This window comes from Agelaius phoeniceus, chromosome 7 (assembly GCF_051311805.1).
Source record: "Agelaius phoeniceus isolate bAgePho1 chromosome 7, bAgePho1.hap1, whole genome shotgun sequence".
Classification (NCBI taxonomy): domain Eukaryota; kingdom Metazoa; phylum Chordata; class Aves; order Passeriformes; family Icteridae; genus Agelaius; species Agelaius phoeniceus.
In genome coordinates this window covers 30,908,987-30,928,677 of record NC_135271.1, presented here as the reverse complement: position 1 = coordinate 30,928,677, position 19,691 = coordinate 30,908,987, and the positions used below count along the sequence as shown (strand labels likewise).

General features: G+C 41.7%; 1 protein-coding gene across 4 annotated transcripts in view; it reads right to left on the bottom strand.

Annotated features, from left to right (window-relative positions):
• Nucleotides 1–15,066, bottom strand: part of TLK1 (tousled like kinase 1) — a 69,246-nt gene extending 54,180 nt beyond the window's left edge. The window contains exon 1 of one of the 4 annotated variants that reach the window (XM_077181414.1): nt 14,919–15,066. Coding sequence is in view for 1 of the 4 variants with exons in the window: in XM_054636177.2 (XP_054492152.1) it covers nt 13,316–13,463 (148 nt within the window). In the remaining 3 variants the exon portion in view is untranslated. The other 3 variants (XM_054636179.2, XM_077181415.1, XM_054636177.2) reach the window with 3 other exon arrangements.
• Between the last annotated feature and the right edge of the window lie 4,625 nt (nt 15,067–19,691).

Sequence of the window (19,691 nt, the reverse complement as noted above, 5' to 3'; positions counted from 1 at the left end):
TACCCTCATGATCTTCAAAATCTCCCAAGTACAGACAGCCCACTGACCCTCGAGGCAAGTGCTCTGCTCCCTGGAGCACACAGGACAAACTGCTGACTGCAGTACCTAACTCTTAATCTGTATTAGTTTTGCTGTTACATGGCAAGGAACGTGTTCTAAATAAGAAACTAAAAAAAGCAAATTATAAGTATTTCCAAGTATATTCATTTATTTCACTTATTACATTGTGATAACCTAGAACATCAGCCCCATACAATTTTAACATCCAACATGAAAAAAAAGCTCATTACACCTCTAAGATTAAACTAGGACAGTAAATTCAACACTAATTGTAATTACAAGATATATCAAATATTTTGGCTTTTGCACTACAGCATTTTAAGAAAAAGGTATTAACCTCCAGTAACACCATTCATTTCCTCCTTTTTCAAAATACTTGTATGGCCCACACAGAATAGAAACCACAAAAAGCTGAAAAAAACCCCCATATTTTAAGATATTTAGACTGCAGAATCACAAGATTCAGCACAAACCACCAGAGGGCCTGTGCAACAGGGATCCTGTGCAGGATGCTGAGCAGGCCATGCTATCTGTGTGCTCTTTCTCTTGGAGGCACCCTGTCTAGGTGGTGCTCAGAGGAGCCAGCCACCAGCTTCTGCTCCTTCAGGTTGAAACCAAACCTTGGTTTGTTTTTTTTTTAATTTACATCTTAAATAATCCAAGTTTCAATGAACACAGGAAGAAACTCATTTCCTCAAAGTCCCTTGTAGGGAGGAGATTCTCAGAACATGGCTAGAGAAATTACACACACACAGAGCTGACATGTTAATGACTACACCTACAAGGTGGGACCTTGTAGCACTGGTTCCATTCCACAGATAGAGGAAAAAAAAAGACTTACGTGAAATGACACATGATTCCGTAAAAAATTAGGTTTAAGGCTGTGAGGGGAGGAGGGAATATTTCAACTTTTTACTCCTTACAGCACAGCTACAAAGCCTGTTGATACCAACAGTATACACTGAATTCAGTTGCAACTTTGAGCACTGAACATTTTTAAAAATTTTAAACCCACTCAGTTCACACACAAAGAAACATCCTATGTAATCATCTGTCAAAAATTCAGTTTTAGTTTTGCTCAGCATTATCACTAAAGAAATTTGCATTACAGCCATTTCTCCTATCCAAAGCTCATTGCCTAATTTTAAACCAGCTTTCTTTTCTGCTATACTATCACTTTCATTCAAGTTTTAGAAGAAAAAAAACAGAAGGGATTTTCATTCCTTTCAACACAGTCCCTTCCTAAGAAGTGCCCATCTTGCTGGCTAAGCGAACCTCGTGGAACACAGTCTGCAATCACATGAATAAAACTTCAAAAATGCAGTTAAAGCCCTAGGGGCAACCAGAAATTAGGAAAGAGCAGAGTTATAAGTCTTTGATATCACAAATTGGGAATCAAAATAATATTTTCAGGTATATGTTCAAAACATACTTCAAGACACCAGTAAAAATACTGACCTGTAATTAACATCACCCTCCATGCAGAAGCATGAACACTCACAGTACTACTGCCCTTTTATTCTCAAGGGATAAGGATGTTACACTGCCTTCTGTGGACCACTGTAGGCATGATTTTAGCAAAAGAAAGAGTGATCCAACCTCTCCTCCCCATCTGACAGGAGATAAAGCAGGATTTCTCCTTCAAATAGCTCACACCAGAGGCAGGGGAGTACCATGAATCCCTTGGACGGTTAAAGCAGGCTTTGTGGAGCCTACTTCCTGCAGCCAACTTAACAGAGACAGAACAGACCATGCTACTTGGGAGGCAGCAGCACACCGTACCAACATCTGACAAACTGGGATGCCTTTTATCTGGCACACATTTAACACAACTGATCCACTTTGGGGTAACTAAGCACCAGCTAACCACATGGAAAATACTTGAAAACTGAACACATCTATCGATGGACTTAAGAGAGGACCCAGAACCAGATCAGGCTTACTTCCATCAGTAAGAAAACACAAACAGTCCAAATGAGACCACTGCCCTAGCTGGACACTGCCAAGGCCCTGACAAGTCTGCAGGTGCATGGGAGTATCTGCCACATGCACCACACTCCCCACCCAGACTGCTGCTTTAGTGAGCTGTCTCAGTGACAACTTCAGCACTATTCAAAGCAACTGAATAAAAACACACCAGTAAGGAGTTTCACCAGCAGCAGCTCACTGAAGAACAAACAGGCTGAACTGGAAGCTGCCCTCCTCACCCTGCCTGTGCCCAGCGGGCAGGGCCAACACACACCACATGCCCCAGAGCTGGCAGCCAGGTCCCTCTCAGCTCCTGCACTGCCACAGTAAATATGAACATGATAAAGTCTAACCTCGGGAAAACTCCTAAATACAAGGTAGCAAATAGCAAAACAAATAACTGAGTACATGGGGCAGGTTTGGGTCTAACTGTTAAAATAAAATCAGTCTAGTCTCTAATGAAACCCTTTCCATCCCTAATAGATAGTCATGTTACCTATTTTGGCAGTCCCCTGAAACATTGAGTCACTGCTTTCATCTACTGCTTTCACACAACAAAATGTTGTTCTGTGAGTACGACATACTAACAAGATTATTTACCAAATGAGAAAACTCCACTAAAAATGGCTTCTTTTTTGGAAATAAGCTCTTCCACTCACTATCTTTGGAATGTTGATACAACGAACCAAATAAATTTCATGACTCAGTGGATGTAACAAAAAGCATTTGTAACAACTGTCTAACTTAAACCTGAAAAATCATGAGCAATTTCATTGAAGACTGAAAAAACACTAAAAAGATCTGTTATTTCCCAAAAATTTCTCATCTGAACTATTACCCACAAGAACCTTAAAACTGGATTTCACCTTTTCTCAAGTGGTAACTGTGGTCAGTGAGAACTTTGACACCTCAGATAAACAAGCATTCCTCTCCAGCCTTCCTAGACACAGGTGCCTGTGACTGGGAAATCCTAAGTGCACAAAGCATTTGCCCTTGCTGCCAGCACTAAGCAGGAGAGCTCCCACATGGAGATGTGCTGCAGGACAAGGGAGGAGGCTCCTGGGCACATCCTTGGATCAGTCTCACTGAGCACATCCCCAGCTGAGCGTGGGAGGTCAAACATCCAGAAGGATCCTGCTCCTACTGCACCCACCCACTCCCTGCACCTAAAGACTGCCCTCCTGCCAGCAATACCAAAAGCATGCACAAATGAAAGCTGAGCAGGAGGAGCACTGCTTAGAGAAGCACAGGGGAAGCAGAGAAGCAGGATGGTACTGGAGGTCACTCGTGCAGTCCAGCACCAGTCAGGAAGGGAACCTGGTAGTAGGAGAAGGCAGGCTGAGTGTTCTGGTGGTGTAGGAGAGAGCACACATCCCATCCAGGGAAAGCAGGGAGGATGGCATACTACCAAATTCTGCAACTTCTGATAGTCACTGGTATTGCTGCCACATTGCTTGCTTCCCTTAGAAAGATGGGATTTCAAAGCCACAAGAACAACACACCAAAAAATAGTAAAAATAGCTGAAAATTTTCCTTTTTTTTTTTTTTTTTTTGTTTGAACAAACTTGAAGAGAAAGATTTAAGGGAAACAGCAGGAAGGTGGTGTCAGACACTGGCAGAGACTGGTGCCTGTTGTTTGCACTTCTCTGGAAGAAAAAAACAAGTGAAAGGCACAGAGAACAGCATGTTGTGATTTAGCCAAGAGAACAAATCAGGTCAACTAGCAATCACACAACATGGGGGGAAGAAAAGCCAAACCTCGCCACTATTAGGGTAATTCACTAGGGATTTCATTGTCACAGCTTCACTATTTCATACCCAAATTATGATAGATGTTGCAAGTATAAGAAACAGGGAGAAAATACAAGAAACACAGTATTAATGTATAATCTAATACACAACTGGGCTGTTGTGAACTTTACATATTTCTGTTCTTCTGCTTAAAAACAAACAGTACCAAAACCTGAAACTCATGATGTGGCAAAGCTAGCATGATTAATCCAAATGCCAATCTTTGTACCATCTGCAATCATCATCAGGTTTAACAAAATTATGTATTTGAAAAAATGAAACAAGTTTTTAAGAGGTATGTAATAATTAACAATAGGAATTTAGAACATTTTTACTAAAAGGCAGCTGAAATCTTTGCATAAGTTTAGCTTGTTTATGAGACTGCTTTGTAAATGCAGGGTCCTAACAGCAACATTAGTATTCCTAATGATAAAACAGTTCACTGAGAAAATTGTTTGTGTATACATAAAAATGTGTAATTTCAGGACATATAAAACTGCTGCTTCCTTAATAGTAACCACTTGCATGTTCTGGATATGGTAGCATGTATCAAGCAAGCAACTGAGAAAAAAATCTTGTATGGATGCAGAATACAAAATACCACCTAACAAGGAAGACCAACATGACATTTGCTTTTCAGTTTGAATACTGGTCTAACTCCTCTTAAGCATTATTTGTATCACAATCATTTAATAATACAATTTGATTACAAAGAGGTAATATGCAATACGATTGTATAAGTAAATTCAATAAGCAATGAACTTCAGAAAAGCAAACTGTGGCCATAACATGCACAGCAGAAAGTACTTTTTAACTCTCATTTAAAAATTCTAAACCTGCATCTTCAGGAATTACTTCTACTTGAATCCTACTTGTAACTTTAAAATACTAAAATCCCACTCCTCATGAGACCCTTCATAAGACTAAGAACACAAGTACTATAAGAAGAATTACTCCGCTTTATTCAAAGTTAGAGCTTGTGGAGAGCTTACAAGAGAGCCTCTTACCAAAGTGTGACTAAAACGACTGAAACTAAACCATGACACTAATTTAATAGTCAAGAAGCTTCTAAAACGTATCAAAGACACAGCAAGCACTTCCAAACAGCCACCACCTCAAGAAATAACTGAATTGCCAAAAAAACCCTGAAAAAAACCAAAGAAAAACCCTAGTAATACCAATAAAACCGCTCTTTATAATCGCTGCTGCCACGGTTAAAATAAAAAAAACTTACTTTGTAAAGGTAATCACACTCCCTAGACCACCACCACTCCTGACTGTTCTACAGATGTTAAAGTGATTAGTATTGATAATGTGTGGATTTTCTTTTCGATTGCTTTATAATGAAAATATCAACTTCCTTAAGGACACTACTTTTCTCATCACCTTTACTTAGAATACTCTAAGAAATAGAAAAGGCTTCAACATCCTCGAGAAGCAAAGTAGTTACCAAGAGGGGATTAGGATACACACTAAAATTGGCTAAAGTACTGTTGCAAAATTAAGCACAAAACTGTGGAACCTATAAGAACATAGCATTAACTAGAAGAAAAAACAGTATTTACCAAATACAGTCAAGCAGTGTACAGGCTGGATTAGTCTAAGCCCCAGGAGTGAAAAAAAGAAGTATTACAAATCCTACTTGTAGCATCATCTGAGTTTGTCACCATAGAATCAAGAGGCCACAGAGTTCCATGGTAGAGAACAGAAATGGAAACACACCTGCTGGTCAATCTACACGGTCCCACTGTGGGAAGACTAGGATCTAAATGATACTGTTTCAGATTTGCAGGACTTGTGAAACTCATATATTTATTTCTAAGATTACTTTCCCATTTCTTGCCCTTCAGCATATAGTTCAGAAGTTTGTTTACTTATTTAAAAAAAAAAAAAAGCAATCCACCAAATGTTATAGCTGCAAGACACAGTGTTTGAAGTCTCTACACATCTTTCAATTCAAGGTAGTTACAAAATAAAATAGCTAAAAGTCTAAAAAATAAAACAGCTAAAAAGTCTAAAAATAAAATAGCTAAAAGATTTTTCTAAAAGCATCAGGATTTCCTTTATTCCTCAAAAAAAAGGCTATTTTTCTCTTATTGGTATAGATCTATTAGAAGTCCATAGAAATGGAATCTAGTACTCCTCAACCCCCCAAATAACTATGGTGAGGCTTCATTTCCTGTAAAAGGCACTCTGGAGTTTCTTACCATCATTCCCATCTCTTAAAATACAAAGTTCAGACTGCTTTGTTCTTAAGGACATTATAAAGAAAGCATTGCAGCCTTAAGTTTCCACTACTTAAAACTGCAGATTTGATGAGGTGAGATACATTGCCTAATGCTCCTGCTGCCACCTCTCAGCAAGCAGAGGTGGTCCTAGGGAATACCAACCTTCTCCGTGATGTCCAGTTTCACATAAAAGCTCCAGTAAATGAACTTTCCCACTCCAAAGTGACCAGATTCCTGCTGCAGCTGTGTAGTCACTCAGCAATCACTAGCTGTCTCTCTAAATCCTTGGAGGACAGTAGTCAACTTCAGAGCCTTTCCAGCTAAAGCTACTGAGCACAAGGCATGCAATTTCTCTTATTTGTGCTTTTAAAAAATATACTTCAACACCAAATGTTTAATTGAAGCTTGGAGCTTAGAGTCTATGGTGAGGTTTAAAGTTTATGATCTATTAAATTCATAAAAGACAAAAATATTCAAACATTATAAACTTGAATGCTCTGCTGGCAGACAGACCATCACATCACTGGAAGCTGTGGGTGAGCTGCCTGAATTGGAGTTCTGAAGCACTTGATCAGCTTTCACCAGCAACTGCCATTTTTGTTTGCTCAACCACTTCAGCAGTTGGTTTACTCAGAACTGCTGAAGAGCAACCAACAACTTTTTCAGAAAGCAGGAAAGCCTGGCTTTCTCTTCCAAATTATGAACATGAAGGACTGGTGACTGAATTTGATCTATTAACTCCAAATTTCGCAAGGCACGGTGACCAGAAGCAATTTACTCATTTCACAAACTACAAACAATTCTCCTTTTTCTAGTTCAAATGCAAAGCACATTTGGATATATTTGTTTCTTATTATATACGTAGCACAATTAGAATTCACTTTATTTAACTAACAAAGCTAGCTAAAAGCTGTCTAAAGCATGGGGAATTACATTTCTTAATCATAAAGAACCTAAGCAGTGTAACTCCTTAAACAAATGCATATAGATGTGTCCCCTCCCGCCTAGCAAGAGGTACGATCAAATTAGACCAATTAGAATCAACTTTGCTTTAGAAAAAATAATTAAGCACAAATGCAAAATAAAATTAAAAACAATTATTTAATCAGGGTTTCCTGCTCACTGATTTAAGTCATGATTAATAATACAGACACTGATTTCAGTCAATCCCTCCAGCACGGACCCATCCCAAAAGGTCGCACAGTCCCAGTCTTCCCCCAGCATCTTCAGCATGTCCAGCTTCACTTAAGACCTTCTGCTCCCTTCTTCCAGGACTAAATTTGAGGTGAATTAAAGCTTACAAGCAGTCATGTTCCTGCCACCTACCACATCCTCCCCAGGAAAAGCCTAGGTGCCAAGATTTTTCTGCCATTGCAATCCCATTGCTCTGCTCAGGAATGAGAGAAAGGAGTAAGACCTCCAGAGAGAAGATGCCTGGGAAGGAAGCAGACCCTTACTTCCTACCCCAAACAAAGCATCTCAATAAGGATGGAGTTAGGATCATGGGAAATGGAGGATCCAAAATACCTTCTGATGCTCACTAATGCTTCCCTATTCCTAGAGAACTTTGTCCTTAAGTGCTGAACAAAAAGTGCAGTACTTGTTATTTTCAGCAAATATTAGAAGTTTTCCACTTGCAACACCTGAAAAACTGGGTTATATTATGGTGGCCAGCTTCTGTTTAACTGCTCTCCAACGATCATAACTGAAGTACTGGCATTCTCAACAGAAACCCTGACCACTCTTCTTCCTCTACCCACCTTCATGTCCACTAAGAGCAATTTGGCAACCCAAATCTGCCTTTTCCTCTTTTATAACTGAAACACACCAAGCCAAACAGAAAGAAGTTCATAAAGCTTTTCTTCCTCCCACTTGTGTGCTTTCATGCTTTTTAGCTACAATTCAAGAACTACTCTACTGCATAAAAACAATTTACTAACTTCAACATTTTTTCTTGTGAAAAAAAACCCAGCATGGAAGCAAAAAATTTAGTATGGGAGCAAATGGATTGGGAGCAAGTACTACTTCAAAACACAACCTTATACCAAGAACACAAAAAGCATAAAGGACTATTTAAGCCTGTCATATTTCCATAATATCAATTCAATTCTTAAGGTAGCAAAATTCTATAGAACTAACTTTGCTCATGATGCACATATATATGGTAGTGTTTCCAAGCAGTCACAACAATATTTTGCAATCATTTAGGATTATCAGGCTCTAAGAAAATCCAGAGAAATGTCAATACTAACTGCAGACTACAGTTATTACTAACAAGCAAGTTTACTTCAGCTTGGTGGAGAAAAAAAAAATTACTTGCTGAAAGAAAAAGCAAACAAGAAAAAACATAGAGGGGAAGAAAAACGAATGAGAGAAATAACAAGTTTTTTACTTGAATGGAGATAATAAATATAAACATCCTGTCCCTATGTCAATTCCCTCTCTCGATTTAAAATAGAATAGGTTAATGGGAAATTCCATTCCAGGAAGAATAAAGCAGAATTAAAACAAAACAGTTGGCCAAGAACTAATTTACACTATTTGCTACAGCACTTGCATTTTAGAAAACCAGATTCAAAAAAGGATTTGTATTAAAAAAGGCTTCCTTTCCCATTTCTCATTTGGACATGCTACAAGATCTCCAAAGAATTTGGCATAAGCATCAGCTTACTATGAGAATCACATCTTCAACAAAACCAGCAATAATATCACAAGCTAGAATTTGTGTGTATCACTGGCACAACATTAATCTCAGACAACACCTTCTCATGCTACAGCCAGCCTAAATAACCTTTTATGAGTGCTGTGCTCATTCTGAGTAAAAATAAACCATCATTTTTAAATACAAAAAGTGTTCCTGTTCTTCTCTGCCCCCATATAAACTGGCCAAATCAATAAAATTTTAAATCTACAGTTGAATGATAAAAGTCAACAAACTTACTGAGAACTTCCTGTTAAAGCAAATAAAGTAGCTGATATTTTACACCACATGCAAACAACAGAAAACAACAACCCTGGAAGTTTTAATGAGATTCAGGTTGCTTTCATGTTCATGGACTAATATATTGTACGTAGCATACAGATACAACCTGGCATCTAGAAGCATTTTCTAGACTGGAAACTTAAGGAGGAAATAAACTGTACCTTTGTGCTCACACACACAACTACCATCACATTTTGGGTAACAATAAATACAAACAATACACATTTATCAAATTTTATTTAAAAAGTCACCAACAAAATTTGCTACCCATACAACATAACTTCTTCAAAGACTGTCAAATACATGGCCTAAGTTTATTTACCATCATATTACCATTTACCATTCTGCCATCATATATAAATTTGGACTGAAATTTGCATTTCTGTTGTGTTAATTCAAAGTTCTATTTGGAATTCTATTTTGCTTTTAGAAGAGTATTGAAAGTCAACAGCACCCACAAAAAATAACTTACAAAGCATTATGCTTAATTACCAGACACTGCAGCACCACCCAGTGAGCCAACCATGTGCTGGGCTGCACCAAAAGCAGCATGTCTCTAACGTGAAGGGAGGGCATTCTGCCCCTCTACTCCAGTCTGCTGAGACCCCACCTGGAGGCCAATGAGGGACAGGACTGCTGGAAGAACCCAGACAAAGGCCATGAAGATGATCAGAGGGCTGGAGCATCTCTGCTATGGAGACAGGCTAAGAGAGTTGGGGTTGCTCAGCCTGGAGAAGAGAAGGCTCTGGGGAGACCATACAGCACCTTCATACCTAAAGGGGGCCTATAAAAAGTTGGACAGAGACTTTTTACAGGAGCATGAAGGGACGGGACAAGGGACAACAGCTTTAAATGGATACAGAGTAGATTTAGATTTGATATTAGGAATAATTTATTTACTTGGGGGTGGTGAAACTCTGGAACAGGCTGCTCTCCAGTAGCTGTGGAGTTGCACCTGCCACATGCCTGGAAGTGTTCAAGGCCAAGTTGAATGGGGCTACCTGGTCTAGTAGGAGGTGTCCTTGCCCATGGCAGGGGGTTGGAACTAGATGATCTTTACAGTCCCTTCCAACACAAGGCAATCTGTGGAACCTCTTCTGACTCTGCCCTGTCAGCATTGGCCTGAACATTCTCCATTTACAAAACAGCACTTTGCAGGTATGTGCTTTAATATTTTTAGTTACACGCATGAAGCAGACAAAAGTAAAGAAACTTCAAGCAGGAAATTGTGTGACTGCAATTATGTGAGCTATGGCACAAGATTTAGTCACACAACCACACATACAGTATGTAAAATAATACCTCGTAACAGTCCTCCTAAATTCCTGACAACATCTACTGCAGAGCTCTTAAGTGACCACATATACCACACATAAGTTATGGGAATATAAAACAACTGACAGAATGACAGACATTTACCAGCTACACTAAAATGCAAATAAGAGATAGTTCTTATACAGTAAAAGTGTACAGCTGCAACTGTATTCAAGTCCATCCCAATCTTTTTATTTCAAAACCTCAAAACATAAATTCAAATCAATACAGTGAAGCCATGAAGCCACTCTAGATCAAGATATAGAAGACAGCATCCAATGGAAAATGTTCCTGCAATGTTACAGCACATTTTAAAAGATTAAAATATTTTAAAAATATTATTTCCTCTAATTTCACCCACCTTTTCCAAGTAGTCTCTTGATACTGACAAGACATTGCCATTTTTTTTAAAACGTGTTTGTGCAATCGTTATATATGCCAGAGCTTTCCTTTTCTGCTTTTTTCTTATTAGAGATTCCAAAAATATTTTTAGAACTTCCTAAATCAAGATATGGAGAGCTTCTGTTCTGAATAAACCAGAATCTTCAAATGCCCATATGAGACATGTGAGCTGATACCAAACCTTCATAGGTGAGGTCAGATCAACCAGAGCACACGTGGTACACTCTGTGAAGGTCTACACTTCCAAAGGCAACAGGGACATAACTCTCACCAAAGCCAACCAAAGGGATTTTAATCCACAAACAAGAAGGCCAGGCTGGGAAAGAAGCTCTGCACAAGTGCCAAAAGCGCTGTATCAGTAAATATTACCCACTCAAAACTGGCACCAGCAGCAATGCAGCTGTGATCCAGTATGGGCCAGCAGCCTTGTGCACTGCTCCAGAACTCACAGGCTCCATTAACATCACCAGGTATCACAAGTTTAGAATTGATAATGGCCCAGGCTCCCATAAACACACTGCACTGCAAATATTCCTTGTTTAATAGTTTGAGCTGGGATCAATCTTTCACATATATAAACCAATGTCTATGACCATACTAATGTATTTTTATTTCAGGGCCTATTGATTTCTGGCAAGATATTTCTTTGTAAAACATATATACATAAAGTAAGATGCCTTGATAACATCCACAAGCATGAATGCAAAACATGAACCCAAGCATGGCAGCTTAGGCTCATTTTCAAAGACAGCTACCTAGCGAGGACATACAATTTAAACACAACCCAGGAACACCATGCAAATACAACACATTATAGTACCGAGCAAACACCAAGGTTTTGATTACTTTTAACCCATAATCTGTATTAGAGAATGCAAATTACAGTACCCAGAAAAATCCAACAGCATGAGTTGTAAGAAAGAAAAATGTAAATAGCATAATCATCATATTAAAAATTAGCTTCACAAAACATATTTCTCTTGTCTCAACAGAGCTACTCAAGGACCACCATTTTTTGTTAAAATAAATAGATATGTAATTTATATTGCAATAATAATTTCAAATTTGTATGGCAGGTATTTGAAATATATCCAAAAATATCCTACATATACATATTACCTGCATGCATATTCATAAAAAGAGTTGCAACAGTGAAGAAACCTGCTCTCAATAAACTTAAAACTATGAATTTGGCTGCTGCTGGTGGTTTTTCTAACAGCTTTGCCTTCCCAGAGAAGACGAGCACAAAATGCCTGCCACTTTACTCAGCATCTTTAACATATACCATAATTCCTTCCCAGGTATTTTCTAGAGCATTTCATGTCAATCTACCTGCAGGAGCGTGTGCAAAAGTGACACAGAGTGATACAAGTCTGACAACTACTGGTGTGGAAAATGGAGAAACCAGACTGCATTATACATTTTCAGGATGTCGAGTCCCCGCTACCAAGTCCCTACATTGCTTATCAACCAAATAAATAAAAAAAACCCCAAGAAAACCAAAAAAAAACAAGCAAGCAAGCAACCACAGGAAGACCTAAAAAACAAAGACTCTCCATCTTCGCAACTATTTCTATTTTAAGTTAGCAAGTTTCCTGCTTGGGCGATGACGTTTTGCAGATGCTACAAGAAATGCTACATGGTATTCATTAATCTGGGGCAAATCAATTAAAATTATACAACTGCTCGGTATGCAAGTATCTGTGCATAAAAGTTCTCCTCCGCCACTAACTGGCGTTCAGCAAGTAGTTATTTTAGCTAAAAGCGCCGAGCAACTCACTAGCTGTATAACTGCTACATCTTGTGGCAACACAACACAAGGAGGAAAAGCAGACAATACCCGAAAGGGAACAGCGAAGGGACTTGTTTGCTCATAACCTTCATACAGATATTCCCTGCAAACACCCACAACACCCTGCTGTCGCTGTCGGTGTAACACAAGAGGGGAGGAGCAGGGGAGGGAGGAGAAAAATATTATCATCGAAGGCGTGATGGAGGACAGGAGAAAGTTGCAGTCATTCCGTGGCGGCCGCAAGGCGCCCTGTCACTTCTGGCCGCAAAACCGGCCGCCCCCAAGGGCGCTTGCCCCACGGGGACGAACCTCCGGCCCCTCTCTTCCCACCTCCATGATGCCAAAAGTGCCCAACTCCCTCCAGCAACAGCGGCTGCATCCTCCGGCGCAGCACTTCTACTTAGCCGCTGGCGGAGGGGAGCCTATTTCGGGGAGGACGCGGCGAGCGGCCGCCCGAGGAGACGCGAGCGGCTGCGGCAGGCGGACGGCCCGGGGACGGAGGGAGCACGGCGGGTCCCCCTCCGCGGCCCGGCGCGGGGGGTAACAACGAGGCGCCGCCGCGCTGACGAGCGGGCGGGGGCGGCGGGGCCCCGCTCGCCCAGCGACCGAGGTTCCGCTCACCACCACCGGGCCCAGCGCTGACCCCGCGCCGCCGCCGGGGGCACCGGCCTCTCCCGCCGCCGCTTCCCAGCGGCCCGGGACCGGCCTCCGGCGGCGGTGGCTGGGCCCCTCCCCAAGGGCCGGGCCCCCCGCGCAGCCCCGCGGCGCGCTGGTTACCTTCCTTGGGCGGCTTGCCGGGCGGCGCGCCGTGCAGCTGGGAGGCCGCCGCCGCCGCGGAGCAGCCCTGCAGGCTCGGTGGGGACGTGGAGAGCCGGGACCAAGATGGCGGCCCCTCCAAACTTCCACTGCTACTTTGGACACTCATCAAGCTACTTTCCTGGAGCCCGGCAGCCGCCGGGGGCGGCGGGGAAGGCGGCGCGGCGGGGGGACACCCAGCGCCGCGCTCATGGCCGGGGGGCCGGCCCGACACCGGCGCGGGGAGGCCGCCGGCTGGGAGCGAGCTCCGGAGGCAGGCGGGGCGCGGGAGAGACGGGGCGCGGGGCCAGCGCAACCTGCCCGCACCTCTGCACTGCGTCGCCGCCGCCGAGCAGCCGCCTGTGTCTGAGGCCAACCTTCCCCGCCGCCGCCGCCGCTGCCGCCGGGGAGGGGAGGGGAGGGCGCAGGCGGGGAGGGGTCATGCGCAAACACGATCGCGAGCCGAGCGAGCGCCGCGCTCCGCCGGCGCCCAGCCGAGCCCCGCCGAGCCGGAGCCGCCCAGGGGCGGCCGGCGGGAGCGGCGCCAGCCGCGCACGCACCTGCCCCCGGCCCTGCTGCGCCGCGCGGCCCGAGCGCGCCGGCTGCTCCCGCCTCCGGCCTCCGACCCCGGGCCGGCTCGCAGCCGCCCGCCGGCTGACCCCTCTCCCCGTGCATGCCCGTCCCGCGGCGACACCTCCCCGCCTTGCCCAAGCGCGCACCTTCCGCGCCGCGGGCGGCCCTCCGTTGGCCGCCCCGGCCCGGCCGGAGCTAGCTCCCCTGAGGCCGCGCCGTTCCCCTCCGTCTCGGTTTCCTCGGCGGCGCGGTCCGCCCGTGCCGCTTCGCCTTCCCCCGCGCCCCGCCGCCACGGCCATGGTGGTGTCGGGGCGGGGCGGCGGGGGCGGGAGCGGCGGCGGAGACGGTACGCGCGGCTGCCGCGGCCGGGGCCGGGGCCGCGCCGCCCGGCACCTCCCCGGCGTGCGGCCGCGCGGGGCGAGCCCAGCCCGCCGCTGCGAGAGTGCGGGCGGCAGCGGCGGGGCTGAGCGGGCTCGTCCCTGCGCGGTCCAGGTGAACGTTGTGCAGGCAGCATCTCCGGGCGCTCTCGGGCGCCTGCCGCGTCTCAGCGTTCTTCTCCCGGACAGGACGGTGTGCTAGCAGAGACTTGGGGGCACTCGGGAGAAGCTGATGACCCGAGGGAGAGAGAAGGCTTTGGCCGCCAGCCGCAACCCGCTTCGCTGAGGAGCGGGATCTCCCACCGGGTGAACTGGAAGTCGGGCAGGAGTCATTTACCAGGCCCACCGCCTCACCCGCTACAACCACCAGGCTGGGGCTCCCAGGTGGGCACCAGCGCCGACCTGGCAAATTTCAAAACGTCCCTCTCTGCCTTGAGTTTAGAGACTAAAGTGCAAACTTAGCCGAATTTTTCAGTTATTCCTTCCTTAAAATTAACATAATCATGACTGAGAACGTAAGATATATGGAAAGTCACTTCTGAAACAAAGCCTTTTAATTTACCAGTGCAACTGGTAAATATATTTTATATATATTTATATATATAACAGGGATAAAAATTACTATGATTACTTACAAAAAATCACGAGTTGCAGATATATTGCACTTTGTGTATAAGAAGAATTATCTTCATCATTCAGGCATGGCGCTTATTTTGTGGTTGCTGTGTGGAGACATCCTGTCCATCTACTAACCTACTTTCTCCTTATTTGAGAATGACAGGCATAGATTACTAATGTTGGATTGCAGCTCTCTGCACAACACACATATTACTAATTCTGTCTCTTCCTTTTAAAGTGACATCTGTGAAATTATCTAAGATCTTCACCTCCCACAAGTATACAGCATAGCTGGAAGTTTCCTTGCAGTTTGGTATTAACTTAAAGTAAAAATTAGTATGTTTACTTGATAAACAAGTCACTTCCAGGGCATATATCTAGTAAGAGCTAATATATATATGGATAGATATAGATAGATTTTTTTTTTTTTTTTGCAGAGAGGTGATCTGATATTTCAACAAGGACTTGCTTTTAAGGACTTGATCCTAAAGACTTTATGTAAGCAAATTACATTAGGAAATTTCCAATACTTGGGAGTGAAGTAAAACAGTGCTAGTTCACTCTGACTGCATTAATACTTAGCAGCTGGTATAGAATATTCTTGCTAGGTAAAAACTAAAACATACTCATAATCCCACAATCCATATGATAGCATAAGTGAACGTGCACCTGGCTTCCTGATGCTGCAGCATGCTGCTTCTAAAATCTGCCAAGTAAAAAGCAGTAACTGAAAGAAATTGTCTCTTCATTTATAGCCCCTTGCATCCACTTAATACAAACCCCTGCTATCCTTACAAAACCATACATAAGCAAGCATTCTTTCTTCCAGTTTTGCTTACAAACTGTTGCCTACAAATCATTCCACTGACATAGTTGGGACTTGTTCAAATAAAGCATTATTTGCTTTGATTAGGTGAACAGGACATCATGAAGAAGATCCCATTCATTACTTCCTCTATCAGACATGCAGATTAAATATTATAAAAATGCTGAAGTGTCTTTTATATTTTCATTAACACTATGAAAAATAATCAGATCTTTGCCATCTCATAATGTGTTAGACAACACCTCATCAAGGGACCAGGAGTAAGTGGGCACATACTGCATGACTTCCCAGCAGAGCACAGTATCTGCTGCAAAATATGGGTTGAGTCTGCATTTTGTAATATAGTAGAGCTGTATCTCTTGGTTTCATGAATTGTTGATGTAGAGATTGAAAACAGTGTGAATTATATAGATCATCTCCAGATGAGACAACATAAATAACTTCAAGAATACATGGAGTTGGGTATATACCTCTCTTTAGTTTACAGAAAACCTACTTTCTTACTGAGTTAGAGCTGACACTGATTTTAATGTACCCCTTTATTTGTAAGCCACATTGCTTCAGTGTTACGAATTTAATAGTATCATGGCAGGAGAGAACATCTTCCTTAGTACTTTTCAGAAATCTCAAATTTCGAAAGACTTCCCTTATCAAATAGCATTGTAAATGTACATAATGCTTTTCCTTGAATGCCCTGTCTTTATTTTGCAATAAAACTTTATGATCTAGTGGCAGAGAGATGGCCTTTCTCTCAACAGTGGTGAGCAGTCAGTCAGCATCACCTGCTCAAAATAATAAATATTAAATCCAACACAAATAGTACTAAGTATTACTAATTATTTCTTTAAAATATAATATATATTAAATCTTTCTCTTTGCCTTCTAGATCTTAGAAACAGAATAGTTTTTATCAAGGTTTATGTGAACACTGCATTCCATTAACATCAGGCATAACTTGAGGTAGTAGGTAGAGGGAATCAACTTTTAGTGGGATTGCTCTGGATAACAATGAATAAGGTGCCACACACCTACCTACATAGGAAAACTTGATTCCAGGTGAAGTCCCAGAAAACTCATTTAGTTTTGCTAATTCCTAAGGAAGAGGACCTCAAAACTCAGATCAGAACAGAGAGGAGTAAGAACCCTCAGTAGTAACTCTCTAATTGAGGACAGTTGAAGAACAGAAGAGTATAAGGAATTTTCCTTATCCCAAAGATGAAAAAAAGGTAAGCAACAAAATCCTGAAAAGCATTAAAATTCTAAGAGCTTTCAATTTTGTCACTGGAATTATCTATGCAAGAAACTTTAATCACAGAAAGTTCACAATCTCTAGGAAGTAAAAGAAGTTAACTGACAGATAGCAAAGGAAGGTGCTTAAAGAAAAGAATTAATGGTCTGAATAGTGACAATAAGGAAGATTACAGCAGGAATAAGTTTTTGGAGACATCTACCTTGCATCTATAAAGATTACTGTGCACTCGAGTCAAATGTCAATTACAAAATTTCCACATACATCCTTTAGAGAACAAAGAGACATAATTTCAAACATTACACATAAAATCCAGAGTTTATCCTACATGTTCTTAAGGAAGAATATGCTGTGACTGTGGGGCAAGTTACAGAGATATGGCAGTTCCTTCCCTGTTCTGAGACCTTCATTGTTGATAGGCACCAAATACATTTTGGTGTCCTCATGAAAGATTTGTACCTAATAACATCAAATATTACATGTTGTTAATGACTGCATATATCTTACTTGTGTTTTTCCCACCAAAGTCAGTTTGCTATTAGCAGGCTTAGGTTTCATGCAAGCAGCAGATGTTGCAATACCAAAGTGTAGTGACTGACCACACCAGGTAACTGATTATATGAATAATGTATGTTTACACAGAGGTTCCAAATAAGACCATTTTAAAATTATGTCAGTAATTAGAAGGAAGGCCTCCAATTCACAAGATGATTGGAAGTAGAGGTAGAAGAGGAAATTGATTTAGCAGGCTGGTTCTTTTAGTAAGGAAAGTGAAGTGTTACAAGAAATGACAATATCCTTGCAAAGTAGTAAACGATATGCTCTAAACTATATGCTAAACCATATGCTTCCAAACTTAAACCAGTCTGTCAACTACAAACCAGGGAAATGCCAGGAGTAAGAGATCATTAGGGTCTTTACCTCTGATGCTTTTGGTATCTATTTTACATATAGCTTCTTCCATCTCCTTGGACTTGGCACAAGACAGTCGAGCAACCAAGACTTAGTACCCTTTGATTTATCCCCTCAGTGATTTGTGATGTCAGTGAAATGGAGGTTTCAAATTCTTTGTTAGTTCCTTGTCAGCCTAGCACTGGATAATAGACCCATAGCACTATTTTCTTAAAGCAAAAACTTTTACAGTATGCCTCACTGCATATTTGCCAATATTGATGAATTTTATACATAAAAATATGTATATTTTTATGCATGCACTCACCTACCCCACAGATATATATAGACAGATCTACACAGATCCTATAACTATGCCAACACTAGCAGTCAATGTGATTTAACTAAGATAGTAGAAAAATATTCTTGCAACTAAGGAGACACACCTTGTGTAGAAAATGCTGAAATTATTTCATCATCAAAATGATGTATTTATGACATTTCTAGGTTAGATGTAATACAATATGCTGCAAAAACATAACAGAAAAAAAATACTGTCTTCTGTCTTGGTGAATGCTGGAAGTTTGTAGCTCAAACACTCTGTCCTTCCTTCTCCTAACACAGCTGAGCACATGTATGGACACTCTCTGGATCAGACCAACATGCACCTGGCCAGGCTGGGTTGGGATAATGACTAGAATCTTCCAGTCTGTATTCTGTAGGTCAGAAGATTCAGAATGCAGTTTTGGCACAACTACTGTGTAAAATGCCACGTGACTGTGGCAGCAAGTGCATTGCTGTGATAGAACACTATCTCAGCTTGGAACAGCTTCTGCACCTGTTTTCTCACGAAGCATTTCTATTTATGAGCAAATAGGAATGTTGCAATTGTACTAACATTGATTTTAAAGTTTAGTTAAACTTTTCTAAAACTGGTTTAGTGCAGTAACACTTTTATAGGAAAAAGTTGTTTTGAACTCAATTAAATCAATTCTGAGACTCACTGAATTAGAGCTGTATTCTTAAGCCATATACTGCACTACAAGCTTTACAATTTTTTTAATATGGCACTTGCCAGCAACTCTGAGTTGCAAGGTAACAAAAACATGCATAAATAATACACTAGCAAAAATATCTTCCCTACCAGCTTATCAAGATGCAGAGAAGCTAAAATGAAAACAATGTTATCACATTAGGCCTACTTTTAAGAACTAGACACAAACACTGTGTAAACACAGTTATATTTTTATCATTTATGTAATTGTCATAAATTGCAATTATTATACCTTTAATATCATCACCATTAGTCAGATCCAGTGAACCACCTCTGCTATAATGATTTTTGTTCCAAATTTCCAAGAAGCCTGCACACAATTTCCTGTCAAACAAAACATGAAAATTAAATGGAATTTGGGGGATTTTTTTTTTTTTTTTGCCATGCAAATGTTCCTTTCTACTCCAGCTCTAGCGACTTTGATTATTAGCTACATTCCAGTCAGAATCAAGGGCAGTTTTACAATCTTCTTGTTTATGTCATTTTAATAAAAAATAATTTGGTTTTAAATGTTCTCTGGTGAAGAAATAAAAAAGTCTGGATGGATGCTACATTCATTTTCTTTCTCCCCATCTGTCTGTTTTCATTTTATTATATTCCTTTCCTTCCCATGTCCCTTGCAATCTACTTGTCTGCTCTTCCCTGCAATTTTTTTCTACACTCAGACTATTCCTTTTACAATGCTGCTCTCAGGTAAACAGGCCTCTCTTATCTGTCAGGCTTCCTCTCTGTTTTTTTAAGCTTATGCTTTCCCACAGGTCTTTCATAGT